General features: G+C 34.0%; 3 protein-coding genes across 9 annotated transcripts; 2 read left to right on the top strand and 1 right to left on the bottom strand.

Moving 5' to 3' along the window:
• The first annotated feature begins 1,236 nt into the window (after nucleotides 1–1,236).
• Nucleotides 1,237–6,476, top strand: LOC107891691 (centromere protein C). 5 transcript variants are annotated; one of them, XM_016816556.2, is made up of 11 exons: nucleotides 1,237–1,510; nucleotides 1,615–1,703; nucleotides 2,198–2,300; nucleotides 2,409–2,548; nucleotides 2,737–3,710; nucleotides 3,814–3,913; nucleotides 4,513–4,595; nucleotides 4,826–4,904; nucleotides 4,990–5,100; nucleotides 5,842–5,998; nucleotides 6,217–6,476. In XM_016816556.2, the coding sequence occupies exons 1-10, from the start codon at nucleotides 1,410–1,412 to the stop codon at nucleotides 5,970–5,972; spliced, it is 1,911 nt and encodes a 636-aa protein (XP_016672045.1). In that variant the 5' UTR covers nucleotides 1,237–1,409; the 3' UTR covers nucleotides 5,973–5,998; nucleotides 6,217–6,476. The 5 variants fall into 5 exon arrangements, with proteins under 5 accessions (XP_016672045.1, XP_016672043.1, XP_016672042.1 ...); XM_016816554.2 differs by having other exon boundaries at nucleotides 4,820–4,904; nucleotides 6,228–6,476; XM_016816553.2 differs by having other exon boundaries at nucleotides 4,820–4,904.
• Nucleotides 6,477–6,835: 359 nt separating this feature from the next.
• On the bottom strand, nucleotides 6,836–12,941 carry LOC107891690 (protein MLN51 homolog). Of its 3 annotated transcripts, XM_016816551.2 has the most exons (13): nucleotides 12,157–12,941; nucleotides 10,758–10,860; nucleotides 10,448–10,650; nucleotides 9,922–10,345; nucleotides 9,510–9,834; nucleotides 8,939–9,053; nucleotides 8,441–8,563; nucleotides 8,287–8,342; nucleotides 8,119–8,176; nucleotides 7,959–8,025; nucleotides 7,798–7,877; nucleotides 7,282–7,373; nucleotides 6,836–7,192 (listed from the first exon to the last, which is right to left on the bottom strand). In XM_016816551.2, exons 1-10 carry the CDS (start codon nucleotides 12,675–12,677, stop codon nucleotides 7,998–8,000), a joined length of 1,956 nt encoding a protein of 651 aa, XP_016672040.1. In that variant the 5' UTR covers nucleotides 12,678–12,941; the 3' UTR covers nucleotides 6,836–7,192; nucleotides 7,282–7,373; nucleotides 7,798–7,877; nucleotides 7,959–7,997. The 3 variants fall into 3 exon arrangements, with proteins under 3 accessions (XP_016672040.1, XP_016672038.1, XP_016672039.1); XM_016816549.2 differs by having other exon boundaries at nucleotides 9,510–10,345; XM_016816550.2 differs by having other exon boundaries at nucleotides 7,802–7,877; nucleotides 9,510–10,345.
• Nucleotides 12,942–18,192: 5,251 nt separating this feature from the next.
• Nucleotides 18,193–24,957, top strand: LOC107892920 (uncharacterized). The gene is made up of 14 exons (XM_016817939.2): nucleotides 18,193–18,429; nucleotides 18,911–18,972; nucleotides 19,061–19,148; nucleotides 19,320–19,381; nucleotides 19,466–19,565; nucleotides 19,694–19,825; nucleotides 19,953–20,699; nucleotides 21,059–21,760; nucleotides 21,882–21,962; nucleotides 22,071–22,301; nucleotides 22,373–22,459; nucleotides 23,252–23,384; nucleotides 23,651–23,696; nucleotides 24,595–24,957. The coding sequence occupies exons 1-14, from the start codon at nucleotides 18,331–18,333 to the stop codon at nucleotides 24,686–24,688; spliced, it is 2,664 nt and encodes an 887-aa protein (XP_016673428.2). The 5' UTR covers nucleotides 18,193–18,330; the 3' UTR covers nucleotides 24,689–24,957.
• The last annotated feature ends 608 nt before the right edge of the window (nucleotides 24,958–25,565 follow it).

Here is a 25,565-nt window from a genome sequence, read left to right as displayed (position 1 = left end):
ACAACAACAAAACAACAAGATAATTTTATTAAAACATAATTAATTTATTCGGGTTGGGCCCGAGTCAGAAAACTCTTATTTGAGGCCTGACCCATTTAGAAAATGAGCCTCATTTGTTGTCCAATCCTATTTTTCGGTCTTATATTTTTATTTAAACCCTCTTATTTTTCGAACAAATCTTCTGAATGAGTTAGGAGACCCGAACATGATGAATTCTAATTATAGCGAAACCCATTTTAACTTATTCTTTCCCTTTTTCTTGGATTAGAATTTGAGGCTCTACATAATTACATACAAATACAGTAAAAAATAATATTTTAATAAATTTATTCATATATTAAAATTTATAAAAAAATAAACAGTAAAATATTTTAAATGCATTTATACCATGATAAAAGTACAAGATTCCAAATGAACTAAATTATGTTATACCCATAAGTGAGAAAAAATTATGTAAAAGTAATTTTATTAAAAAAAATTATGTAAAAAAATTATCATTTAAATGAATGTGAATTAAAAATTAGTAACTCTTTTAATAGAGTGATTTTTAATTAATGTTTAAATTATTTTATTTAAATATATTATATAAAATATCTAAAAATAAAAGTACCTTTATAATACTATTTATTATTTTATACAAAATTAGAAGAAGAGGAATGCCACATATTCAAATGTAAAAAGGTTAAAATATGCTATTAGCCCTTATACTTCAACAAAATTTAAAATTTATTCCCTATACTTAAAGAATTAAAAATAAAGTCTTTTTTATTTAAAAATCTTAGTCCTATTATTAAAATCGTAAGTATTTTTTAATCAAAATTTGTTAGTTTGGCATGTTGATGCTACTCCCATGTAACGTGACATATGATTGACGGAAAATAAATATGTTAAATTGATAAATTTTAACAAAAATTACCAATGACAATAATGATTGGACTAGGATTTTTAAATTAAAAAGAAACATATTAAGTTGATAAATTTTAACAAAATCTACCAACAACGATAATGATTGGAGTATGATTTTTAAATTGAAAAAGTAGGAGAATTGAGTTTTTAAAATTTAAAGAATAAAGACAAAATCTAAACTTTTATAAAAAAATACAGGGACTAACAGCATATTTTAACTTAATGAAAAAACACCTATTAATGGGAGACAAGTTGGTAGATTAAATGTTAAAAGTCTGAAGAATATAGGGACTAAGAGAAGAATTAAACCATTGACAACAATTTCACTTGAATTGCCGATTGCCGATTGCGATTACTCTCTGTCTCGATTCATATTAAAGCCTACTGTTACTTTGGTTCGGTTAATTTGTTTATTTATTCCAGCCATTGCGAAGTCGTTCTAAACTTCTAGGGCAAGCTAAAGCACTTTGTCGATACCAATTCAGAAATCGTGTAACCTCCATATGTCAATCTCCGATGCCGAAGAGGTTATGGAAAATCCTCGAGAACGAAGACCGGCTTTAGGCCGCAAACGAGCTCGGTTTTCTTTGAAACATAATTCAAGGTTAAGATTATTCTAAATTGCTCGGTTCATTTTAATTCTTTTTTTGTTCTTCTGATTAATGTTATTATAGTTTAATTTAATTTTACTTCTTTAATCTTTTGTAGTCAGCCAACTGTGAGTTTAGAACCAAGTTTAGATATCGATAAATTGAACGATCCGGAGGAATTCTTTATGGCTTTTGATAGGATTGAAAGTAAGCTCGCTGCTCATTTGCTTTATTTAATCTGAAATTATTTATATGATTTTAGCTTTTCGATATGCGAAGTTTGCTGCTCAATTGCTCTTCTTCTTCTTCTTCTTTTTTTTTTAATCATTGTGGGAAAATCTTTTCTGTAAATATTTTTATGAACCTAGCTTTTCGATGTGCAAACTGTAAAGCAAGTTTGCTGCTTAATAGCGGCTTTTTTAAAAATCGTTTTTGGGAAATCTAATCTGCAATCTTTTTTATGAACTTAGCGGTTCGATGTGCAAAGCAAGTTTGCTGCTCAATTGCCTTTTTATGTATTTGTTTATTATGATTGTTGGAAAATCTAATTTGCAATTATTTGTATGAACTTAGTGTTTTGATGTGCAAAGTAAGTTTGCTGCTCAATTTTGTTTTATGATTGTTATTATTGTTGTTGGAAAATTTAATCTGCAACTATTCACATGAACTCAGCTTTTCGATGTATGTTTGTGTTGTTATAGAAGCCAAAAAAGAAATACAGAAACAAACAGGTGGTGTTCCATCAAATTTGGATGAAAATGCTCAATCCATGGCTGCACGCCCTCGTCGCCCTGGAATAGCGAGGTCTGATCAAAATTTTTCTGTAGCCAAATTTCTGTTGTATTCAGTTTTGTTACTTCTTTTATCTTTTGTATATTTGTATATAACATAGTCTTGTGATTTTATTTTTAGGAGATCAGTTAAGTACAAACATCGCTATTCTACTTCTATGTCCCCGGTGGAAAGCTTTGATGAGGAACTTCGTAGTCCACTTTGTGGTTCACAACAAGAAAAATCTGACCCGGTCCTCGAACTAGCAGAGAAGTTGGCTGGTGAGTCATGAAAGGTTGATTTGTCAATTCTTAATTGTGTTACTTTATACCCCCTTGGCTTCCCATTCTTGATATCTTCTAAAACTAACCTGCAATATGACTAGGTTTTCGTTTGTGTTTGGTTTTATAATGCTACTAAATTTTCCCTTCTTTGCGTATATGATAAATTGGTGTTATATACTCCTTAGGTTCGGTGACCAAAGCAGAGAACAATATTAATCAACTTCTGGATCATTTGCTTTCCAGTAATTATGATGGGGACGAGGCAGTCAGTCTTTTAAAGGAGCGGTTGCAGATCAAGCCTGTTGATCTGGACAAAATATGCCTTCCTGATTTGCAAGATATACGAAGGATTGATTTGAAGGCTTCTAAAGAAAACTTGACAAAGCCTAGAAATTCAATATCAGATTTGATGAAAGGGATTAGTAAAAGGACACCAAACCGACTGGCTGAATGTTCAGTTCATTGTTCAGGTTCTCCAACTCCGCCAAGTTCATTGGCTTCGGTATTATTGCTGAAGAAACAAAGTTTGCGATTCAATGTACTAAATGATCCGTTTTCAAATGATGATATTGACCGATCACCTGTGAGAAATGCATCTCCAATGGAAAATACTAGTAAACAATCTGATCAGGTTGGTATAGAAAAAGAACCAAGTGTGTCACACTGCATTGATAGAAGATCACCAAAGCAACAGTGTGAAAGTTTTGTTCATCATTTAGCTTCTCCTACTCCTCCAAGAAATCCATTAGCTTCAATGTCATTGCAGAATAAATATGTGTTGCAGTTGGATCCTCTTAGTCATCCTTTTCCAACTGACAATATTGACAAATCACCTGGGGGAAGTGCATCTGCTGTTGAAAGTATCAAAAAACAATCTAGTCAGGTTGATACAGAAAAGGAATGGAATGTGTCTCAACTCTTAAGGTCTCCAATATTAGAATCAAATCAAACTACGACTGCTAATGCAAATACTGAGCTCGATGGGAGAGATTTTGCTGGTCTTTTTGACAAATTTGTTAATGATAATGATAGTAGACTTGATTGTGGTATTAGTGCTGTCTCAAGTGGATCTCAGGCTGCCTTAGAGAATAATGGTTTAAGTAGGCCTGAAGTTGATACAGATAGTCAAACAAGAAAACCAATTGAATTTGGTGGAAGGGTGAGTATTCATATTGACTTTTCAAGAGTTAGTCATTTGCAGTTTGGTGCTAACCTTTGTTACTAAATGTTAATTAACTCTGAGGTATTGTGACAAAACACAGGTAGAAGATATACCATTGGAAGCAGTGGTTTCTGCTCATGTCCAACTTAATGTGGAGGGCACAACCATTGTTAATTCACATACCATTCAGATAGAGTCAGGTATGATTAAGACCAGTACTTAGTGGTGCACAAATAAATGGAGGCAAACTACTTCTCAGCTTAGCCAAATTCCTAGCTAGACGCTTATGATCCTTCAAAAAGTCTAAAGATTTTTTCTTGCATGATTATGATGAATGGATGATAGTTAGCTTATTATATAAGATTTTTGTGAGTGGTACAAATTTGTCTCCACCCTCTCTATCTCTAAGGAAAACCTCCTTTCCACCAAAATATTTTCTGGTTGATATGTTGAGTTACACATAACTTGCCACATGTTATATAGTTCTCACACTATTATAATCAGAAACCAAGTCTATTTTATGCTCGTATCTGACGCTATAGGATTTTCTGCTCATTCCTTGCCCTCTCTCTCCCTCTATCATATCGTGGATTTATCTAATATTATGCTTTAAATAAATTGTCCTTAAAATTTCTTTCTAAATCTTGTATTACTAGATTTATTTACATTTTAAATTATACTTTTCCACCTTTGTTTGCATTGGACCTAGCACATCATGAGCCTAATTTACCTTGGTCGTTGATATAGTTTTGATGGTTTCAATTTATTAGTTTCATTTGTGTACATTTCTGTTCCCTAGATCAAGCAAATCCTGCTATGGATCAGGACCATGGAATGGATGGACCTTCAAGAGCTGTAGAAAGTGGTCAGGAGTTGCATGAGGTTTGTAATTTCCACAATTATTTATCTTATTGATTATTTTATATAGTTATGTTCTGCTTTTCTGGGCTTATATATAGAAATTATACTATTACCTTTCCATTTTCCAAAATTTATTTTTGTCTGATTCTGCTTAATTTTCTCAAACTCGTATACCTTCCCTTTTGAAAATCTCTCAATTCAACTTTCTTTTCCCAACTTTTCTAATTTTCAATTCATTTCTTTAGCAACAGAATAAGAAGGGCAAAACAAAACGAAGTGCACACCGTGTACTTAAGAGGAAAGAAGTTTCTCGGAGACAAAGCCTTGCAGGTGTCTCTAATACCAAAACTTCAACTTGGATCTTTGGAGTGTTTTTGTAGTTGCATTGCAATGACTCTGCTTTCTTCCTTTCTAGGTGCTGGTACTACATTCGATACAGAAGGGAGGAGACGAAGCACGAGGATCAGATCAAGACCGTTGGAATTCTGGAAAGGTGAAAGATTCTTATACGGACGTGTACATTCAAGTGAGTACCTTCAATTATGTTTTTTTCCCTTTCTATGCAAGGATTTTATTGTCCCGTTCTAAATTTATAATTTAAAATTAACTGCCTTTTGGAATGAACTTTAAATTTCACCCAAAGTTGTTCTCTAAGGATGACGCATGCTTCACTTGTGTTATAGTGTGATTCATATAATATCTTGATGACAAGTATGTCAGTTTGTTATAATTCGAGTGTGGCTCATTACTACTGTAGTTTTTACTCAACTATCTCTACTTGATTCTATGGGCCCTTAATCTCTAATTTTGTTGAATGCTTAGCCTAAGTTTGTCCCCACCCTTTCTTAAAGTTATGGAGATAGCATCTTGTCATACGACTTAAGGCAATCCTATTTGTGGCATCCTGCAACTTGATGTCATTTCATTGTGAATCACTTATCCTTATAATATCAAGTTTTAGCATAGCTTATACGTGTTTAGTTTGAGGTTCATAATAATATTTGCTAAAGTGTGCTGTATATATATATTTTTGTGCTGCCTTCTTGATGTTTGAAACCAAATATATCGTGTTCATGTAATTTAGTCCTGCTTTTAGTTAATATTATTATTTGGGCACAACCAAAGTGCAATAAGGGTCGAACCTGAGATCTTTACGTGACATCCATCATCATATTTTTTTGCTTTAGAAATGTCGAACACGTTTTCAATTTGATCTACATGAGACACTTTATGTGGTTGGATTTGTGAGTACATTGTTTTTGTACAGGTTTGTCAACTGTAATTGGGATAAAGTACGAGTCTCCAGAGAAGGCTGATGGTGAAAACCCTACCCTGAAAGTGAAGTCTTTTGTTAGCGATGAGTACAAAGATCTAGTTGAATTGGCTGCCAGGTTCTGAGATAACCTTGATTGGTGGATTGTGGAGTAAGTTCCGCATACATTAATGACATTAAAATTAATTGTTTAGTGCTTTTTCTTTTTTCTTTTCCTGATATAGGGTTGTCCGATTACTTGTTTTGTAGTTCAAGGATTTCTGTTGCAAATATAATCTTATTCCCTTATAATTTTATGATGATCATTAAGAAGCATAAGCTTGACGTGTATGGCACTATGGTATTTTTGCTCCGAAATTTTCTTTGCAGTAACATGCCAGACAAATGAAGGCTTGTCTCCTATGGATCCTGGAGATATGCAATGGGTTTCGACTTTCGAGCCTGTACTTAAGCTAACCATGCTAGGCTGCCGCAAGACATCCAATTTAGACATTCATTTGGTAATTCTTTTCACCCAATTTCCTGAATGTAATGTGAGTTCATAACTTCAGTTCTTGTCACAGAGAACAAAAAGAAAATTCTATACTTCAGTTGGTATCTCTAATAGTTAAAGTTTCCGATTGAAACTACGGAGATCGTAAGAGTTTTATTGTCATTTTTCTCTTAGTTTGATCCTCATTTTCCTTTTTCTACTAAGGCTTGGTCTAAAGTAAAGGCAGTTAATTTCTTTTAAAAAAGAATTAAATTATAATTTTCTTCCCGAAATCCGATTTTTGTGGGGAATCCGGTTTTGGATAGGCCCAGAGACATAGAAAGTAGTGTACCTACGAAAGAGAGATTCTTTGTCACAGGGCTTAAAGCTTCATAAACATTTATTTTCCCTTGCAATATTATTTGATTGTAGAAAGTTTGGACTCCCGTCCATTTATACCAGCTTAGTAATTATTAAAAATATAAAATTCAAATAAGCGGCAGCAAGAAAGAGCTCTGAACAGAATAAAAGCTTTAAAGCCACTAAATCATCAGATCCAACTTATTAAATTAAAGAATCCCTTTCACAATAGCAGAGTCCAACTGTCAAATATCTCAATAAAATACTCCCAAAATATGACATATATTTACTCTAAAAACCAGGCTTCTTAACTCATCAACCAAGCAAGTTTTCTAGACAAAGATGGAAGAAAGGGAAAATAAACGTCAAAGCCCACCATTTTTGCACAACTTATCATACTAAAGCAAACTGCTGCTGCTGCCAAGATAATCTTTGTTCCATACTTTCATGGAGAAGCCTCTGCCTAAATTTCTCACAACCTTCATTTGCAAAATTCACGCCACAAGAAAAAGCCTGTAAGGAACAATAATTGTGGTGGTTTCAGGGAATTTTCAAGCAGTAAATTTGAGGAAAGAATATTATCTTTTTATCTGAATTCATACCATATATTTAAACGAGGGAGATCCACCCGTCAAGCCACGATAATATTCTTGAAACTCGATGTAGCATGAGCAGGTGTTTGTCATTTATAACTCTGCCATGACAACATAGATGAAAGAGAGAGATTTAAGGTTATAGGATGATGAAATAACGAGGCCGCCATCGATTACTAAGAGAAAAAAAAGGTGCTGCCGATGTATGGATTTTCAACTCATTAAGCAAAAATGTTTATAAAACTATAAAACTACACAACAGGCCAGATTGAATCAGTGCCACAGTGCCATTAGTTAGAAAAGATCTTTTAACATTTTTCACATGTGGCAGTAGTTGCATAAGAAATTTCCAATTTCTCATCGTAGGAGAGGAGAGGCACGGAAATAGAAACTGCATTGTTATTTTGTGCATTTTTTTGGACACGAAATAAAGCCACAGAAGCTATAAGTTTCTTCTAGGAAAAAAAAAACCTCAAACTTCAAACAGATTAAGAAGGCATTAACTAGGGACGAAGCATGATTTACCTACAATATCCAGAAACAAATTGCAGCCAAAGTGGTCCGGGTCAAAAGCTGGAGATCGCCAAAGGCCTTGAAGAAAAGGCCTGCACTCACCACCCAGTACATAAATAAGAAACGTCAAACATCCACAAAAATAATAAAAACTTTCATAGCCAAACCATCACCTTTATCAGTTTATTGGGACAGGCTCCATCTATAGTAAATCACTTGCTAAAGCTCATCTCTGAATATCTGTATGGAAATCAAGGATAACAAATCAGAACACATATAATAAATGATGTATCTGAAAAATATTTTCCACTCATTCACAGAATCCACACTTGCCTGCGAGGTTGCTTATTTGGGTTATTTTGTCGTTCACCATAGTCATCATTCACAAGCTCTACATAGGAGACAGCTAATTAACTACTAAAATATAAAAAGTATGGCAGAGTGCTAACTGCCTATGTTCCAAAGTCCACAAATTTAAGACCAGGACAGATCGTTGCTTACCAGGTTCTTGAGAAGGCTTCCATTCATTAATGGGTTTGCCAGAAGTATTTTCTTTGCTGCAAAGGGCGATTAAATAGTAATAAAAAATTAGTAAGCAACCATAATAACCATTTTTGCAACTTATGAATGGGAGAAATTGTAACCAGCTACACACCTTGAGGATCCTGTTGAAGACGTCTGTCCTGAAGAACGGGCATGATAAGCCCCGTCAACAGGAATATAAGGTGGACAAAATGTTGCGCCTAAAGCCCCAGCACCACCCGTCAATACTGGTAGCCTAATCATGAAAACGAAAATCATTAATGCTCTTTGATTAAACAGATTAACAAGAATGAAAATAAGCAATCAAGAGAGATTTAGCGCTGCATTGATAGTCAAATCGATATCCCCACTCAAAAGGATTCCTACCTTACCCTTCTACTACTGTCAAAATCTGTAGCAAATTGGAGATTTTTTTTTACAAAAAACTTATTTTGAAAATATGAGGAGTCTTAAAAGCAGATTGATAAGTATGATTCATTATGGAGAGGAACTTCCTCCATAAGAAAATTGTGGCCAGTTATGGACCTGACCAAGACATAACTTTTATTTGCCAAAGGAAGCCTCGTGTCATAAACAGAAAAAAGTTTCTACAGGCAAAGAATTACTGTACCATGTCATTTCTGAACTTCCCAAACCATTTTGGGACTGGGCAACATATCCAGGAAATGCCATGCCAACTGCAGGAACACTAAGGCCACTGGGGTGCTGACCTCCAAATTGCATAACTGCATGCCAATCATTCAGGGGGAAAAAAAGACATTGAGCTTATAAAAAAGTTCAATACAAGGAAAGCATAGAACTGTAAAACAAAAGGCATAGAATGATATAAATGAATCTAAGCAACCAAGCACACAAAAGCCATTGCCCTGCACAAACTCAAGCAAGCTTGAATCTTTAGTCAACTCATAAAAAGCATATCCCTACTAAAACCACCACATTCCAGGAATTAAAACTCAATCTGACCTTAGCCAAAGGAAATTAAAAATATTCAGATGAAAACTACATCTAATATTTAATAAATTTGATTTAATTCATAATTCAAAAGGTGCAGCCAGGGATTTTGTATGCACCGTTCCAGGTAAGACAGTGTCCACATGTTACAGTTACCTTTTCAGGTAGATTCCAGAAAAATTAAAAGATTAAAGTATAAACTAAATAATTAGTAGTATAAAAAGCTTTACCTGGCAAAAAGGCAGGAAAGTTTTGATCACCATTGTGGACAGCAATATTCCCTGTAGCCCCCATTATCTGAGCTCCACCGTACATAAAAGAGCCCCTTCCAGCTCCTTGAACACTGTTTTTCCCTTTGCTCACCAATGCATCCTTGGATCTACTTGTTTCTGAAGAGTCAACCTCTCCAGATTCATTTGAATTGACTGACATAGCTGTTTTTGGTGGAGAGGAAGCTTGAGACCCAATACCAGGATGCTGGCCCAATAGCTGAATAGCCGCTTGTACAGAAGACTGAGCCCAGCCTTGAACAGGACTTCTCTGAACCGCATTGACCTGCATTTGTGGAGAAACTCTGTTGACTTGGTTCTGCCGTGGAGCAGACTGATAAGACTTCTGTCCTGGGATAGGTGTGCCTCTAACCTGAACCCTGGATTGAGAGTGTTGACCAGTATTACCCAATGAAGATCCAGAAGGTAGCATTTGCACATTGTTCAAAGGCTTCACGGAAGTTGACCAACGGGAATCATCTATACAAAGCTTTGCCATGTTGACAGAATCAAGTGCATTCTTCCCTCTTAATGAATTGGATTGTGACACAGAATAATTCCCATCTGTAACAGAAGGGCGAAGATTCCTGCTCATGCTTCCAGCTTGCATGTCCTTCTGAGTCACAGTAACGTCTTTGTTGGAAGACCCAGATGGATAAAAAGGTGGGGAAGCAGAACTCAAGCTCGATGCAAAAACATGTTTCCTAGAAGGAACCGATGCAGCATCTGCATTTGTTGCATGCGTGAAAACTCCACTTGAAGGGGCCTGTGAAGTTCTCTCAAGAGGTTTTCCAGATCTGAAATGTTTTAACTCATTTCAATGTCATGCAGATTTAATCATGGTAAGCGTGTATGACAATATAGAAAATTGAAGAAAACAAATGCATGTCAATACTCACGATCTGTTCCGTGTTGGAGGTGCCTGATTGCTGTTTTTCATAGTAGGTTCATACTTCCTGGGTCCTCTCCCTCTCACAGACTTCGGAGGCTGGTTCTGATTGTTTTTCTTCCCAAATGCTTTGGACCTACTTCCCCTAGGATAACCATGATCTGGACCCTGATTTTTACTCCGAGCTCGATATCTACCTCTAGAAGATCTTCCCTGAAAGTGGAAGGGAAAACATATCAGTAGGGAAACAAAATCAGATCAAATAACATTAAGGAAAATAGAACACTAATCATGCAAGTTGAATGCATGCCAACCCTTACCTCTTGATAATGTTTTTCTTGCAGAGTCATCTCCTCAAACTTGTCATGTCCCCATTTCCTATCATCTTTGGATTCCCACAGTTTTCTTCCACCACGTGTTCGCCTAAAGTGGCAAACGATATTGATAAAAAACTTAAAACATAATATTAACTAGTGTAAAAGAAAAAGAAAAAAAACAAAATACTGAGGATTGAAATCATGTCTGGACCAAAAGTTAAGCAATGATAGTACATTATCATCAGGTAAGTGGTTTGTCCCTGAGGATAAACCCCAGTGGTTAGAGCTGAAGCCTTCATCTAGGAAGTCTTGAGCTCAAATCCTAGGATGTGAGGGTTGAGATTTATGCTATGGAAAAGGGCCATCCCATTGTATAGATCAATATAACATGTATCAAAAATATCAAGTTATTGGTTTCAAATGCCCCATTAATAAGGTAAAAAGTTGGATTATATAACAAACCTTTACAAAATATGGACACAGTTACAAAACAATTAGTCTTGCAAACACACTTATATTAGTGATAAATTGATAATGAATTAGAAAATAGAGATATAAATAAAGATTCAGACCATAAAGAGCCTATGGTTAATAAAATTTCATATAGCTGTCATAGTATTCGTATAGATGAAAAGTATGTTGATAATTAAATCCTACTTTCCCTTACACATAAGCAAACGAGTGAAAGAAATAATTATCACTAATAATGTCATCAAATACCAAATCAATCTAGGCCTAACTTTTGATCAAATAAGGTCAAATTTACCCTTATATTTGGGCACTATTTGTTTTATAACAAAGGTCTTATTCAAACCAGGTACCTTTTAATCTCCTAAATGAAAGAAAAACAACCACCAGAAAAAAGGAAAACGCCTCAAGTATGAGAGCACCCAGTATGCAGCCCTACTTGTGTAGCATTATGCTAGAGTAGATTATGGCATCTTATGTCCTTAGTCCTCATTCCAACTGTTAAAATTTTGTAATCAAATTGTGTCAGCAATCATACTTGTCTAGAAGAGAAAGTACGCCGAACTCTCATGACAACCTTACATTTCCTTAAAACCTACTACCAGACCGATGACAAAAGGTAAAACAGCTGCACACAGAGCATGAATATCATAGGTGCCAAACCTACCCAAACACATTTTGTTGTCCAACTGTAACATTGCTTAAAAGTATGAAAGACTTATTTGCTATTAATTTCTATTGTCTGCATAGGGAGTTACGTAGCAAGGCAAGTAAGCATTCCAACTTCAATCCTTAAGAAAACTAAAATAAGCATAACAAAACCCTTAGGTAAACACACCATATACTAGAAAACAGTCGATTAATAGCTTAAATAGTTAAATTAAAACATATTATGCAATTTAACCAGAAAAGCAAACAAAAATTTTTTGAATACCTACGACGACCGCCAACATTCTCTCGAAAGCGATCATCATGCATATAGAATGCACCAGCAGTTGGCACAGCAAATGGCTCATTCTCCTTTTCCTTTTCATCCTTCTCTTCAACATGATTATCATTGTTATCATTAATCTCCACATCCACTTCTTCCTCATCCGTATAACTCCAATTCACATCACTCACCACGGCTTCCTTCAAATCTTCTCCAATTTCATCCAAATTCCTTTGCAACACTGTTTTCCCTACTTTCTCTACCCCCTCTTCATAAATTTCTTCCTCTTCCTCTTCTTCATCATAAGATTCTTCTAAGTCCAATTCTTCTTCGCCATCATCATAATCTGCAGCACCTCCCTGGCCGTCGGATTCATCGGAATGAACCACAGTCTTTCGATCCATCCTCGGTTCAGTATTATTATCCTCATCATCACTCGCCGCCTCTCTCCTCCGCATTGCCAGTGAACGCTTTACCTCCTCTGGATCACTCTCGTACTCCACTTCTTCTCCGGTCGTAGCCATAACTTTCTCGTTAACCAAACACCAATCGCTAAAACTTACTAATTATTCAAAAACACAAAACAAAGAAAAAAAATCCAATTCGAAGAAAATCAAAACCCTGAAAACCCTTAAAATGAAAGGAAAATTAGGATATTTATAGGAAATATAGGGGATAGCGTTACTTAGGTAAACCCTAGATTTTTATAAAGAAAGATGGATATTTGAGGGGGGGGGGGATTTTTGGGTGTAATTGAAAGGAGATAGGTCTTTGTTTTCTTGTGTTTTCCTTTTTCTGGTTTTGGCCTTTCGGTAATTAAGTAGAATAGAAAGGGTATTTTAGGAAATGTGGAGTTATAAAAATGAAGCCTTTGAGATCACATGAGTTCTTTGGATTCTGTTGGGTAAATCTTAAAAGGAGTTTTAGGACTGGCGACCAATAGTATCTTGCCACGTTTTCCACATGTAATTAATGTATCAACTAATAATTGGGATATGAAAATAAACCATAATTCGGTTTTTCAGCACATATGAATAATATTTAACTTTTGCAATTAGTTCTTCTTTATTCTAGTTGGGGAGTTAAACTACCGCAAACATGAACATTAGCGTCTTTGTCGATGCCGCTAACCGCCTTTTACTTCTAGTTTTTTTGTCGTGTGTTTTTAAATGAAGAATTTGTTCCTTCCGTTTTTAATTCTAAGGCTTTCATGAATTTTTTTGTCCATAGAGAAACGTTTTTCCATTAAAGTTTTCTTAAAATGGTTTTATCTGCTTTTATGGCATGGTTATGTCTATTTCTACAGCACGATTATGTTTGCTTCTATAGCATAGTAGTTTGAGTTTGTGTTTAGCTTTTTCAATTTTCTAAGTGTTTGGAAGAAAGAGGGTATAGTTGCGGTTCAATGATTTGTTAAGTGGTTAAGGTGGTGGTTTTGGCGGCACTGTCCATAGAGTGTAGGGAAGTTGACGAGTGGCATATCAATTCCGATGAGGGGAAGAGGAAATTGAGTGATAGGTAGGCAAGCCAGAGGGAGTGACGAATGACAAGGGGATGGATTATAGGAGAAGCATTATTGTTAAGCGCCGTGGTGGGTCGAGTGAGCTTCAAATCGTCGAGGATGTTACCACTAGATCGAGGAGTGGGCATGGATTGGATATTATCGTCTTGAAACGTAACAATGGGAGATTGAGGGTGAACAGATGGTAGTGGATCTTGTCAAAGTTGGGGTCTTTCATCATTCATTTGTCATGGGAGACGTGTGGTATCAAGAGAGCTATATATGTAAGTATCAATGTGAAAATGTTAGTTTGCACAAGGGGCAGCTCAAATAGCGGTTAAATGCACATGGATCTTTCCTTTGATAGAATGCTAGTTAGCGAATGGGCCCCAATCGTTATCTCTTGTAGAAGACGAACGACGAAAAGTGTCCATGGAGGTGGTGTGGTGGATGGGTCAAGCCTGAGGGCGATGTTGGCGGGAGACGTAGGATTGGAATGAATCTCAACGGTCAGGATACTTACCATCGACTTGTTTATTACCAGATGCTTCTGCCATCGTCTATAACTAGCAAAGGATGTAGACAAAGGCAAATTTGGGAGCTTTTCAGTTTCTTGGTATTCTGATTTTTAGACGAGAAAAGCTTAAGTACGTTTAAAATCTATGTTTTTCTTTTAATTTTATTTTTTTGTAAATCTTAGGGTTTATATTTTATTTGATTTTTTTAATTCCAATCTCTAAAATGTTGCCTTATTGCTTCATAAAAGATGTTTAGCCTTTGTTTCAAAAAACTTTTGGAATAAAAGGTATCGCGATAACTGTTTTTTCTTCTATACAAAAATTGAGATTTAAATGTTTTATATTTTTATATTTGAAAGTAAAATTTATTAAAATATAAAATATTTTTATTTATATTAATTATTTAAAATGTATATAAAAAAGTAGATTAATTTATGTTTTATTTATCATTATATTAAATTATTTAAATATAATATATTATTATATTAATTTATTTAAATTTCATATAATTTAATTAATTGTGGTAAAAACACCTATTTGGTCCCTTTCAATTTCGATATTAAGCAAATTGATCATTTAAAAAAAAGAACAATTTAATTTTTATCAATTTTGAAAGTAAGCAACTAAGATAATTAATCATGGTGTTAATATTCCGCGTCAATTTTGCATAACTTTGATAGGTATAATAACAAATTTAGTCTTGGATATTTATCTATTTTATCAATTTGGTCTTGATTTTAAAAAGCTCAATAAATTTAACACTCAACATTTATACATTGTCAATTTGATTATAATTATTAAAAATTTAGGTAAAAATACCTCTCTAGTCCCTCTCAATTTCAAAATTGAGTAATTTGGTCCATTTAAAAAGATGAAGTAGTTTAAGCTCTATCATTTTCAAAAGTGAGCAACTAAGGACAATTAATCACGACGTTAATGTCTTCTGTCAATTGTACATAATTTTGATTGTTATAAATAACAAAATTATCCTTTAATGTTTACATATTTTGTCATTTTAGCTTTAATTCTAAAAAAATTCAACAAATCCAGTCTTGGCATTTACATATTTACATAAATGTTGTAGAATAAATTTGTTAAATTAAGACTAAATTGACAAAATATGTAAACTTTGAAGGCTAAATTTGTTATTATACCAATTAAAATAATATACAATTGATGGAAAATATTAACATCGTCATTAATTATCTTTAGTTGCTCACTTTCTAAACTATCAGAATTAAATTACTTCAATTTTTTTAAAGAGATCAATTTGCTCAATTTCAAAATTTTTACTAAAAAATTATCTGCAAATTAGAACACACAAAATTTTAAAAATCTCTTAAAATTCAACAAAGAAAATATAAAACAATTAAACTTCAAATTTTTTTTATGTATTTTTAATTTTAATTTTTTTCTCTCATCTCTTCTTGGTTTCTTCCTCAACCAAAGAAAGCGAACCCATTTCTCCCTCAAGTGTAGAAAGCAAACCAAGAGATCATGTATTCCTCAAGTTCAAAACAAAATCTTCTTCGTTTTCAAAATCCCAACTCGAGATAGCTGATATTTTATTTTATTTTCTGAGTGGATGTGGTTCCTTGCTTGTTTGTGAATCAATACGATTATATTTGTATTGCGATGTTTGCAGATTTAGAATTATGTGTTTGTATTTAATGTAAACCATAAGTCCCTTGTGGGTTTTCTGGATTCTTGGCATGAACAGTGAGGTTCAAAGAAATATTTTTTTGGATTTCTATGTAGTTTTGGGGTCTTTATGTTTGCAGTAACTTTTGATTCATCTTTGAGTTTCATCCATTGCAGTAATAAATTACATATTTTATGATACTTGAAACATGATTTGATGGTTAAAAAGTCTTGTGCTATAAATTACATTAGAGTAATGAGCTTGTATAAAAGCTGAAAAAAAAATGAATCTTTAGGATTGTCACAGTTTGACCATGAAGCTATAGATTTTGGAGTGATGAGTTCAGCTTTGTGAAATGGTAGGATGCTAATGGTGATTAATGGCGGCGTGAGTGAGGGTCGTTGAAGGTGAAGGTTAGATGGTGATTATGAGTTTTGGGTTGAAGATGACGATTTTTCGGTGGAGTAAAGAAGAAAGAAAACTAAATTGGAATTTTAAGTTTTTAAACTTTAATACATCTTTTCGGATTTTTTAAAAAGCTAATTAGTTTTAATTTATATATTGGTTTTTTTTTATATTTTTTAAGAATTAGAATTAAATTGACAAGTGTGTAAATATTAAGAGATAAATTTGTTGAGTTTCTTAGAATTAGGACCAAATTAACATAATAGATAAATAATACGGACTAAATTTATTATTATATCCATCAAAGTTATGCAAAAATGATGAAAAACACTACCATTAATGCCGCTTTAAGTAATCATTAGTTGCTTAGCCTTAAAAATTGATAGGGATTAAATTGTTTCTTTTTAGTGGGATCAGTTTGTTTAATATCAAATTTGAGAGGGATTGGAGAGATATTTTTACCATTAGTTAATAAATCCCATTTTCACAACACTTTTTTATTACACTTTTGAAAAACACTTTTCAATTGCAATAACAATGAAGAACAAACCTTTATTTTAAGGGTAAACTACAAAAATACTCAATTTTGTTTACTGTAGATTACATTTTAGTCACTTATCTTTGAAATGATACATTTTATTCACTTATGTTATCGTTTTGTTATGAAGTGGTCACTCTACAGTTAAGCACCGTTACCACCTTGACGGTGGTCCTACGTGGTAGTCCAAATGGGTTTTAAATGCCAACTTGGATGTCCTATATGATAGTTCAAATTAAATTTATTTAATTAAAAATCTATTTTCATCTTAGCAACCGGACATTCAATTGAAGATGCTTGGAGGAAGAAGATGGTGGTGGTTATCCTATTGTCTAAGACCAATGGGTTGCTAGAAAGAGGCGGCTCTTCCACAAACTGAGTTGGACAAAAATATGGGAGTTGTGGGGCCAAACAGAACAACCAAGCATATACGAATGAAGAGGAGAGGGAGATCTTTCTAGCGTCTACCACCGTGGCCGGAGAAACAATCAGAGTTGGTAGTTGCAACTCTCTTCAAGAGAGCAAAGCAAGTAAATCTCTACCTTGAAGTAGGCTCTTCCAAGTCCATATATATGTCGCCTGATTTCTTGACTTGTAAGAAATTAGAACAGAAGTTCGAATTTTTTGTGAAAACAAGATGAAGGAAGAAGGAAAATACATTTCTACAGTTGGGAAAGACCATGTCAACCTATATTTGCTAGTGGTCTATGTATAATGAGGGAATAGATTGTATGAAATTATAATTTCGCGCCATTTCTATCCTTTTTCAATAGAAGAATGAAAAATCAAAATTTTCTTCCTGATTTTTAACATTTTTAGTTGGATTTGATTTTTTCAGAATAAAAAAACTGAAAATTAAGTGCAAAAATCTGATTTGCCATTCTCCTATTGAAAAGGAATAAAGAAGACGTGAAATCACAATTTCATATAATCTTTTATCAAAAACCCGTATATTACAATTAAGCCCAAATAAAATCAACCCCTGTATATAATTTCTCTTATCATGTTATGTTAAAAATAATATTTACATAAGATTTTATTAAAAATTTTAAATTATTAAGTAAGCTTTTTCGCATTCATCCGTACTTATTTGATATTGGCGGGTAGTATAAAGCATAAAGTCAAATTGCGGGCAATGTAATGTTCCCTCTCAATCACCTCAATGGCTTTTTCGTAAAAATAAAATAACGGTCACTATCTGCCATCTAAACGTCGTCGTTCTTTTGGGCTTCTCCTCGTCCTCCTCTTCCCATGCACGCAGTCTTTTTCATAATCTCTCAGAAAAGTCCAGCGGTGAAACGCCACCGTTCCCGCCGGTACAACAGTTTTTTTTTCTTTTAGTTACAAATGCAGCCTATATTTTTCTCTAAATTGTTAAAAATAAAAGAATTTTTTTACCTAATTTAGCTATATTATTCATTTAATCCTTTCAATCTTAATCAATTTTCAGTTAATTTTTTTTTTCTATCAGTTTTGCATTTTCCATTTCTCTGATTTCTTTTTCCTTTCTTCGTTTCTTTTGGCTTTGTTTTTCAGCAAGAAGAGAAGATTAATTCTTCTTTTTAGAAGAAAAATGAAGCGAAAAGTTGAAGAAGATGAGAAGAATGAGAAAATCGTTCGCAACCTCATGAAGCTTCCAAGCAATCGCCGTTGTATCAACTGCAATAGCCAGGTAATTTCTTTTTAACAATAAATTTTCTCTTTTTGGTTGATTAATTTTTTTTTTATAATTTCTTTCATTTTTTTACGTTGCATTTGGAAATTTGAACTTGAAAATAGTGTATGCAATTGCAACATTTATGTTTAATTTTTAAATTCACAGATTTGTTAGACACTAGCCATAGATGATTTTGAATTTGAACTTTTCAAATATATAATCAAATTGTATTTTAACTAATTTATACATGAAAAATTATCAAGTAAAATTTTAAATCCATGTTTCGAAACGTAGTATTAGAAAAATGAAAAAAATCCACCGAAGGTTTTATTTGTTAAAATCTGCGCATTTGGCGTTGGAAATTTTTCCTCATCTCGGTTGCATGTTTCTTATTGTATGTATGTATGTATGTATGTATGTATGTATGTATGTATGTATGTATGTATGTATGTATGTGCAATGACTAATTAGCATGCGGAATGTACCATTTGAGCAGGGACCTCAATATGTCTGCACAAATTTTTCGACTTTTGTTTGCGCAACGTGTAGTGGAATACAGTTAAGTATTTCCCGTAATTTCAAATCTCTGCTTTTTCTTCTTCTTCTTCCTTGACAATTTGGTTTATGGCTCTTTTTAATTATGTAGTCGTGAGTTTTCGCATCGGGTTAAATCAGTATCAATGGCCACATTTACTGCAGAAGATGTTGCAGCCCTTCGTGAATGTGGGAACGAGGTAATTAATCATCAATTGCCAAACAGGCAAACACAGTTGATCATCTTCTGAAATATTTGCATGTTAATTTCTTTGATACACCTAGAAACATGAAACATGACATGAAGGTCTAATACATGAATTGGCGGATGGCTGTTGTTTCTTTAATTTATTTCAATCTTTGTCTTCCAGCATGCAAAGGAAGTATATTTTAGACAATGGGATTCGCAACATCAATCTCTTCCTGATAACCGGTAAAATTTATCCTGTTTATGTTTCAACGTAGTGCTGGAACTCTGGAAGGTGATGACAGTGTTAACTCATATGCTTGGTATCAGTAATGTTGAGGGGCTCAGGAAATTCATTAAGCACGTGTATGTGGATAGAAGATATTGTGGTGAGAAGGGTACTGTTGATAGGCCTTCGATTCCTAAGAGGGTAAGCTAATTACTTGAGATTAACATGGCATGTGAGAAATGTTCATTTGTGTTGAAAGTGTAGTGATTCAATCAACTTGAAGATGCATTCAGCTTCTGAAATTTTTTTTCTTTTGACATATTGCACAGGTTGAAAGGGAAGATTCTTTTACTTATCGTAATGGTGTTCATAGAATGCTTTCTTCGGATATCTTTGAACAACGCAGCCCGGAAAGATCTATGAATAAGAGTAATGTTGACGGGCCTTTAACTCCTAAGAGGGTAAGCTAATTACTTTAACATGATCTGCAAGAAATGTTTATTTGTGTTGAAAGGGTAGTGAATTAGTGATTCAATCTACTTGAAGATGCATTCATCTTCTGAACTGGTTTTCTGACATATTGCATAGATGGACAGGGAAGATTCTTTTACTCCTCGCAGTGGCCTTCACAGAATACTTTCTTCAGAAATCTTTGAACAACGCAGCGTTGAGAGATCTGGATTTTCTGGAAGAAGTGATGAAAGAGATTCAGGAAGCAGTTATGGGGAAAGAAGAAATAATGGAAATGGTAAAGAATCTGAAAAACATGGTGGTCACGGTGGCCTTCACAGAATGCTTTCTTCTGAAATCTTTGAACAACGCAGTGTTGAGAAATCTGGATTTAGTGGAAGCAGTGATGAAAGAGATTCAGGAAATGGTTATGGTGAAAGGAGAAATATTGGAAATGTTAAAAAATCTCAAAAACACAGTGATCGCAGTGGCCTTCATAAAATGCTTTCTTCAGATATCTATGAACAACGCAGCACTGAGAGATCTGGATTTAGTGGAGCAAGTGATGAAAGGGATTCAGGAAACAATTATGGGGAAAGAAGAAATAATGGAAATGGTAAAGAATCTCAAAAGCATGTTGATCGCAAGAGAATTTCTACATACTTCGAGGTGGTGGATGATAGATTTCGTGACGATATATCTGAAACTACAGAGACATACAATATGCAGAGAAAGCTCTCAAATCAGCAAATTGCACTAGATTCATCCAGGCCACGAGAGGTTCATTCTCTTGGGGATATATTAGATAGAATCCCAACTCTGCGACTAAGAGAAGCTCTTAAAGAAGATGGTGGTAGGCCTTCTGATAGTCCTAGTTCTATGCAAGTAAGTCTCTCTTAAACCATGTACTTGGCTTGTACATTATGCTTAACAGTTGGGGTAGAAGTTATATGTTGTTCTTCTGTTATTATACTTTTCATTTTGAACTTCATGACATTTTAAATGCCCTGATGCAATTTCTTTTGGTTTTAGTGTTTACCTAGTATTTTCTAAGTTAGTATCATGGTTTTTCTGTAAGTGTGCTATGAATTTAGTCTTTTAAGTTCTTCATCTTGTTATTTTCAACTATAGGTTGTATAAATGGATGAATCCTCATTGCGTTGTGATATGTGTTAGAAATGGTTTATTAGCATCTTTCTATAATTTTCTGGAATGTCTTATTCCAATAAAAATGTTCATTGCAGAGGACCGAATCTACTACAAAGCCAAGACACACTGATGAACATTCTACTAAACCTAGAAACCTGGATTCTATGGGAAATGAAAAACACACATTAGGAAGCGCAGATAGTATCAGTTCTGACCCTGAGCCAGCTTCAAAACAATCACCAAAACCCAGTAGTCAGTCTATTTCAAAACCAGCAAGTTCATCATCTTCTAAAAATCCTTCGACCATTTGCTGTCCTACTCCGAGAAATCAATCAAAGGCTGCTTCAAATGCAAAAAACCTGGACTCTGTTGTTCCTGCAGCTAAACCTATGGACGTTCAATCAAAGGAACCGACTACGGGTAAGTTGCCTAGGACTCCTAGCAGTAGTGGTGTATCTCCTGCTACAAACCTAAGCAATACATCGACTTCATCCCCTACTTCCACTTTTCTCAGTCCAAGAGCTTCCACAGTGAGTGCCTTATCATCATTGACTATTAGAAAAGGTGGTACCTCTAGCGGCACTAATCAGACGAAACAAGATAAAGACATCCCACATCCTCAGTGCTCTGTATTTCCAGATACTGCCCTTCAATCTACTTCCTCTATGCCCTCAAGCAGTCTAACCGTGCAATCATCTCAATTTGTCCCACAGCATATTCCTCAGGCCAGCTCTGGAGTCGCAACTGAGTCTCTTCCTTCAGCGCATCAGTTGGGTGGGAAAAAGGAATTGCAAGCGGTAAATTAAAGTTTTATCTGTTCATTTACATTTGAAATCATTCCATGCATAATAAAGGACAGAAATGATGTTAATGTGTTTCGTTCTTATTCTTGAATTTTTCTGTGTTATCTATTTGCAGGATCAGGGGACTGGTCCTTCACTCATGCCAGATTCTGGTCCTTTAGAGCAGAAATCTAGTGGAAGAAAAGAAATTCCTCAGGTAAACTGAAGTTCCTTTCTTGTACATTTGCATCTATTCAGAAAAATAAAGAAGAGAAGACCTGTATTCTTTTATCAGTATCTAATTAGTATTCTGAATGTTCTCCAGCACCTTTTTGTAGCAACCCATTCATCAGCTCCTGCACAATCCCCGGGGTGGCAAGCACTTCATGCCCATGTCACGGGGCCTGGCTTGCAGTATTCACTGGCGCCTGTACAATCCCCTGGGTGGCAAGCAGTTCGAGCCCATGTCATGGGCCAAGGCTTGCAGTATTCACCAGCTCCAGTACAATCCCCTGGGTGGCAAGTACTTCAAGCCCATGTCATGGGTTATGCAGTGGTAATTCTTCTCAGAATAAGATACTCTTTTCATAATGAGTTTCTAATCCTAATCTGTGTTTTCTTATACAGAAAGCGCCAACAGTGTGTCAACCAGCAAATCAAGCAAACACATTTGATCTTAAGAATGCGAACGGGACACATCTTCAATCCTCAATGGTACACATCTAAATTCCTCTTTAGTTGTTCTAATGATCATCTAACTTGTGACTAGAGCCTAGAGGTTTTCATTCACTGAGACTGTTGTTTACTTATTCAAGTTTTCACAGAATAGCTATATTATTATTTTTGTCCATTTTCAAAAAGCTATTTCTGGTTGTATTTGTATTGTTTATGGAACTTATTTATTGTTTCTTACAATCTTAATCACTTAGTTGTGCACCCTGTCAAAAAGTTCTTGTCTTTAATTTTATGATGAATTGGGCCTGCTGTTTTCTATGTTGGTGTCCCTCAAAATTTTTTATGTACGCATATTTAACATATATCTGAACATGGGTATAAAGATATAATCCTCCAAATATATAGAAAAACTTAGAAAAATAGAAAATACCCATGTCGGACATATATTTAACAATACCTAAATCCGAGATAGTGTGTCTTTCATACATAATTAATTTGCTGAATTGTGACGCTAGGAGGCTCAAGCCTGCTAAAGAAATTTTGCTAGTTAATGAGCATAAATTACAAGAGGGAGATTCATATTGGCGTTTAAAGTGGCTGCTAGGTAGCTTAAACATCTGGTAGGGAACGATGTTAGAGACTATTTTTGCGGTTTCGATTCTTTCTGCCTCTAATATTTTTTGCAATTGACCACGTTATGTCCAAAATCAATAAATGCAATGCAACTAAAAGCATGTGCCTTTTTTTGCTGGAGATACCATCAATGATCTAAGAAAAGGTCATTGTGCGGTTGAATGTATTCACCATGCTAATTTGAGTTGTATGTTACAGTCACCTTCCGTGGCTTCTTGGCATGGATCTCGACCCATTGATTCCCCTTCTGTTCAATGGTTGCCACAGCAGTCGTCACCTTACGGGACAGTACTTTTCCAATCATTATCAAGCCCTTCAGGAATGTCTTCAAGTAAGTTTCCAATCTTCTTTATATCTTTCTTATCATTCTGGTAGACCAGACAATTTTATATCCATATCATGCCGAGTCTTTTGTTGTGCGCTTAAAATATTTTATATTTATGTAAATTTTGATGCGTTAATAATTCATATTATTGAACTTTTTAAATATTCGTATCTTCATATTATGTTGATATTATTTTATGTCATGTGATGTTTTAGTTATTAATCCAATTTCGTTTAAGTGTACTGTTTTTAATATACTTAAATGATCCTCAGGTTCATATATAGGGCAACAATTACCTAACAACCCGCAACCTGCAAGGTAACTTCATTTTTCATCCTTAATAATGAGCTGTAATTTCTTTTGTTGGGTTCCCTTTGATTGTGACATGGCAACGCTGAAACTGAATGAACTATAATAGTGATTGGTTACATTATTTATTAATGTAGAGAAAATTTATAAAATTAGCATGTAAAAGAACATTTGGATGAAATTGCTTTGTTCCCAGTAGTATCTTTTTTCTATACTACTCAATTGAATTATCATTTCAAACAAAAAGAGTAAGATTGTATGAAAATGGATAAATTAATCCTTATATGTTAGATTGTTAAAAATTTTATGAATTTCTACTGTTTAAAATTGGTATGGTTGGTGGAATAACAAGACAAATTACATATAGCGTGCCACATACACCTCATGCTCATCGCCAACTAGGCTAATTTTTAACAGTAAAAATAAATAGAATTTTTAATAAAAATGATAAATTTACTTTTTAATCTAACGTATATGAATTAATTTATCTATTTTTTAAGTAAAAAAGAATGAATGCAATTTAACTTTTAGGGGTCTCTATAGTACTTCTACCAATAATTACATAAACCAAACTTACGGCCTGGGACTAAGACTTAGTCCAAACTACGTTTGAGCAAGAAAATTAAAAGGAAAAAAAAGATTGCTCAATTTTAATTCGGGCTATAAATACTTTTAAAAGTACATGAGATGAGAAATTCCAAACTCAAAATTATTCTAAGTGATTATATAAACCAACTATCTTAAACATTTTGGATCTGGAAAAAAATAGCTGAATCTAAATTCAATTAAAAACCCTAGCATTTTGGAAGGTGGTGTTGCTCGTGACTAGTGATACATTTCGATCCCAGTACATCCATAAGATTTTTTTGATGGACATTTTAATGAAAATTTTGGTGCGAAATTTCAGCCCATTAAACACCAATCAGCACCCTGGTGGCGAATTCTCCACCCCTGCAATCCACAGGTCATCTTCTTCTTTTGGAGGGAATCCCTTTGCATAATATTATATATGAGTATATGCTTAATACGATCAAAGCTTTTAACTACAAATCTGGCTCATGTATATCTAAGCTATAGCACAAAGGGTATTAAATTTGGTCATGCGAATATGAATATGAAGTCCCGCTTGCGGCGGTACGGCGCCGTTTAGGGAAGTTAGTACTGTGAGAGAAGCTCCTCAAACTCTAGGTTCTTATCATGAATATTGTACATCATATTATTAGTAAATTATATGAATTATATATGTTTTGGTGGAGTGTGTTTATAAAGAAGTGTGTAAATTATTTTTATTTTTTAGTAAATAATAAATATTAGAGAGATGATGTAGTAAGTTTTTAGATATTGCTTGTAGATTAAATTTATTAATTATTTGGTTTAAATGTGTTAAAAGCTTTCGAAACTATAAAAAAATTAAAAATCTATGTTTTCATTTAGTTAGGTACTTAAAGTTGTTAAAATATATAAAAAATGTCTTTTGATTATTAACTTTAATTATTCATCCTTAAAATTAATTATTTTTTATTAAATTATCTCTACCATATGTCACAGTTAAAAAAAAAACCTTATAAAAACTGTTATGTTGATTGAAGCGGTCAGCATATTTGTTATTATTATTATAAATTATACTTATTCAATCCAATTTCAAACGAACAACAATTTAGTATCAATATTAATTAATTAATTATTTCAAAAGGATTCTATTATTTCAATTATTTTATTTAACGTGTAAATTGTAAAAATTGAAACGTCATATTTTATTGATAGGAATAAAACTAAGTACACAAGTCAGCTGTAAACCATTAAACCAGCTAGATATGAAGCATCGTTACAGAGAAAACTCCTTCGTACCAGTACCGTACTAGTATCTAACATGGACAC

Source organism: Gossypium hirsutum, chromosome D09 (genome assembly GCF_007990345.1).
Source record: "Gossypium hirsutum isolate 1008001.06 chromosome D09, Gossypium_hirsutum_v2.1, whole genome shotgun sequence".
NCBI classification, from domain to species: domain Eukaryota; kingdom Viridiplantae; phylum Streptophyta; class Magnoliopsida; order Malvales; family Malvaceae; genus Gossypium; species Gossypium hirsutum.
Note: the sequence above shows the minus strand (reverse complement) of the source record. Positions and strands in the feature narration are given on the sequence as shown.

What these genes read in the sequence shown, in the direction of transcription:
- LOC107891691 (XM_016816554.2), top strand. Translation starts at nt 1,410, where the DNA reads ATGTCAATCTCCGATGCCGAAGAGGTTATGGAAAATCCTCGAGAACGA. An exon ending in ACTAGCAGAGAAGTTGGCTG is followed by an intron (nt 2,549 to 2,736) that starts GTGAGTCATGAA and finishes TATACTCCTTAG; the next exon opens with GTTCGGTGACCAAAGCAGAG. An exon ending in ATACGGACGTGTACATTCAA is followed by an intron (nt 5,101 to 5,841) that starts GTGAGTACCTTC and finishes GTTTTTGTACAG; the next exon opens with GTTTGTCAACTGTAATTGGG.
- LOC107891690 (XM_016816549.2), bottom strand. Translation starts at nt 12,677, where the DNA reads ATGGCTACGACCGGAGAAGAAGTGGAGTACGAGAGTGATCCAGAGGAG. An exon ending in GAAGCCTTCTCAAGAACCTG is followed by an intron (nt 8,177 to 8,286) that starts GTAAGCAACGAT and finishes TCTCCTATGTAG; the next exon opens with AGCTTGTGAATGATGACTAT. An exon ending in CCAAATAAGCAACCTCGCAG is followed by an intron (nt 8,026 to 8,118) that starts GCAAGTGTGGAT and finishes ATTTCCATACAG; the next exon opens with ATATTCAGAGATGAGCTTTA.
- LOC107892920 (XM_016817939.2), top strand. Translation starts at nt 18,331, where the DNA reads ATGAAGCGAAAAGTTGAAGAAGATGAGAAGAATGAGAAAATCGTTCGC. An exon ending in GCAACGTGTAGTGGAATACA is followed by an intron (nt 18,973 to 19,060) that starts GTTAAGTATTTC and finishes TTAATTATGTAG; the next exon opens with TCGTGAGTTTTCGCATCGGG. An exon ending in GGCCTTCGATTCCTAAGAGG is followed by an intron (nt 19,566 to 19,693) that starts GTAAGCTAATTA and finishes CATATTGCACAG; the next exon opens with GTTGAAAGGGAAGATTCTTT.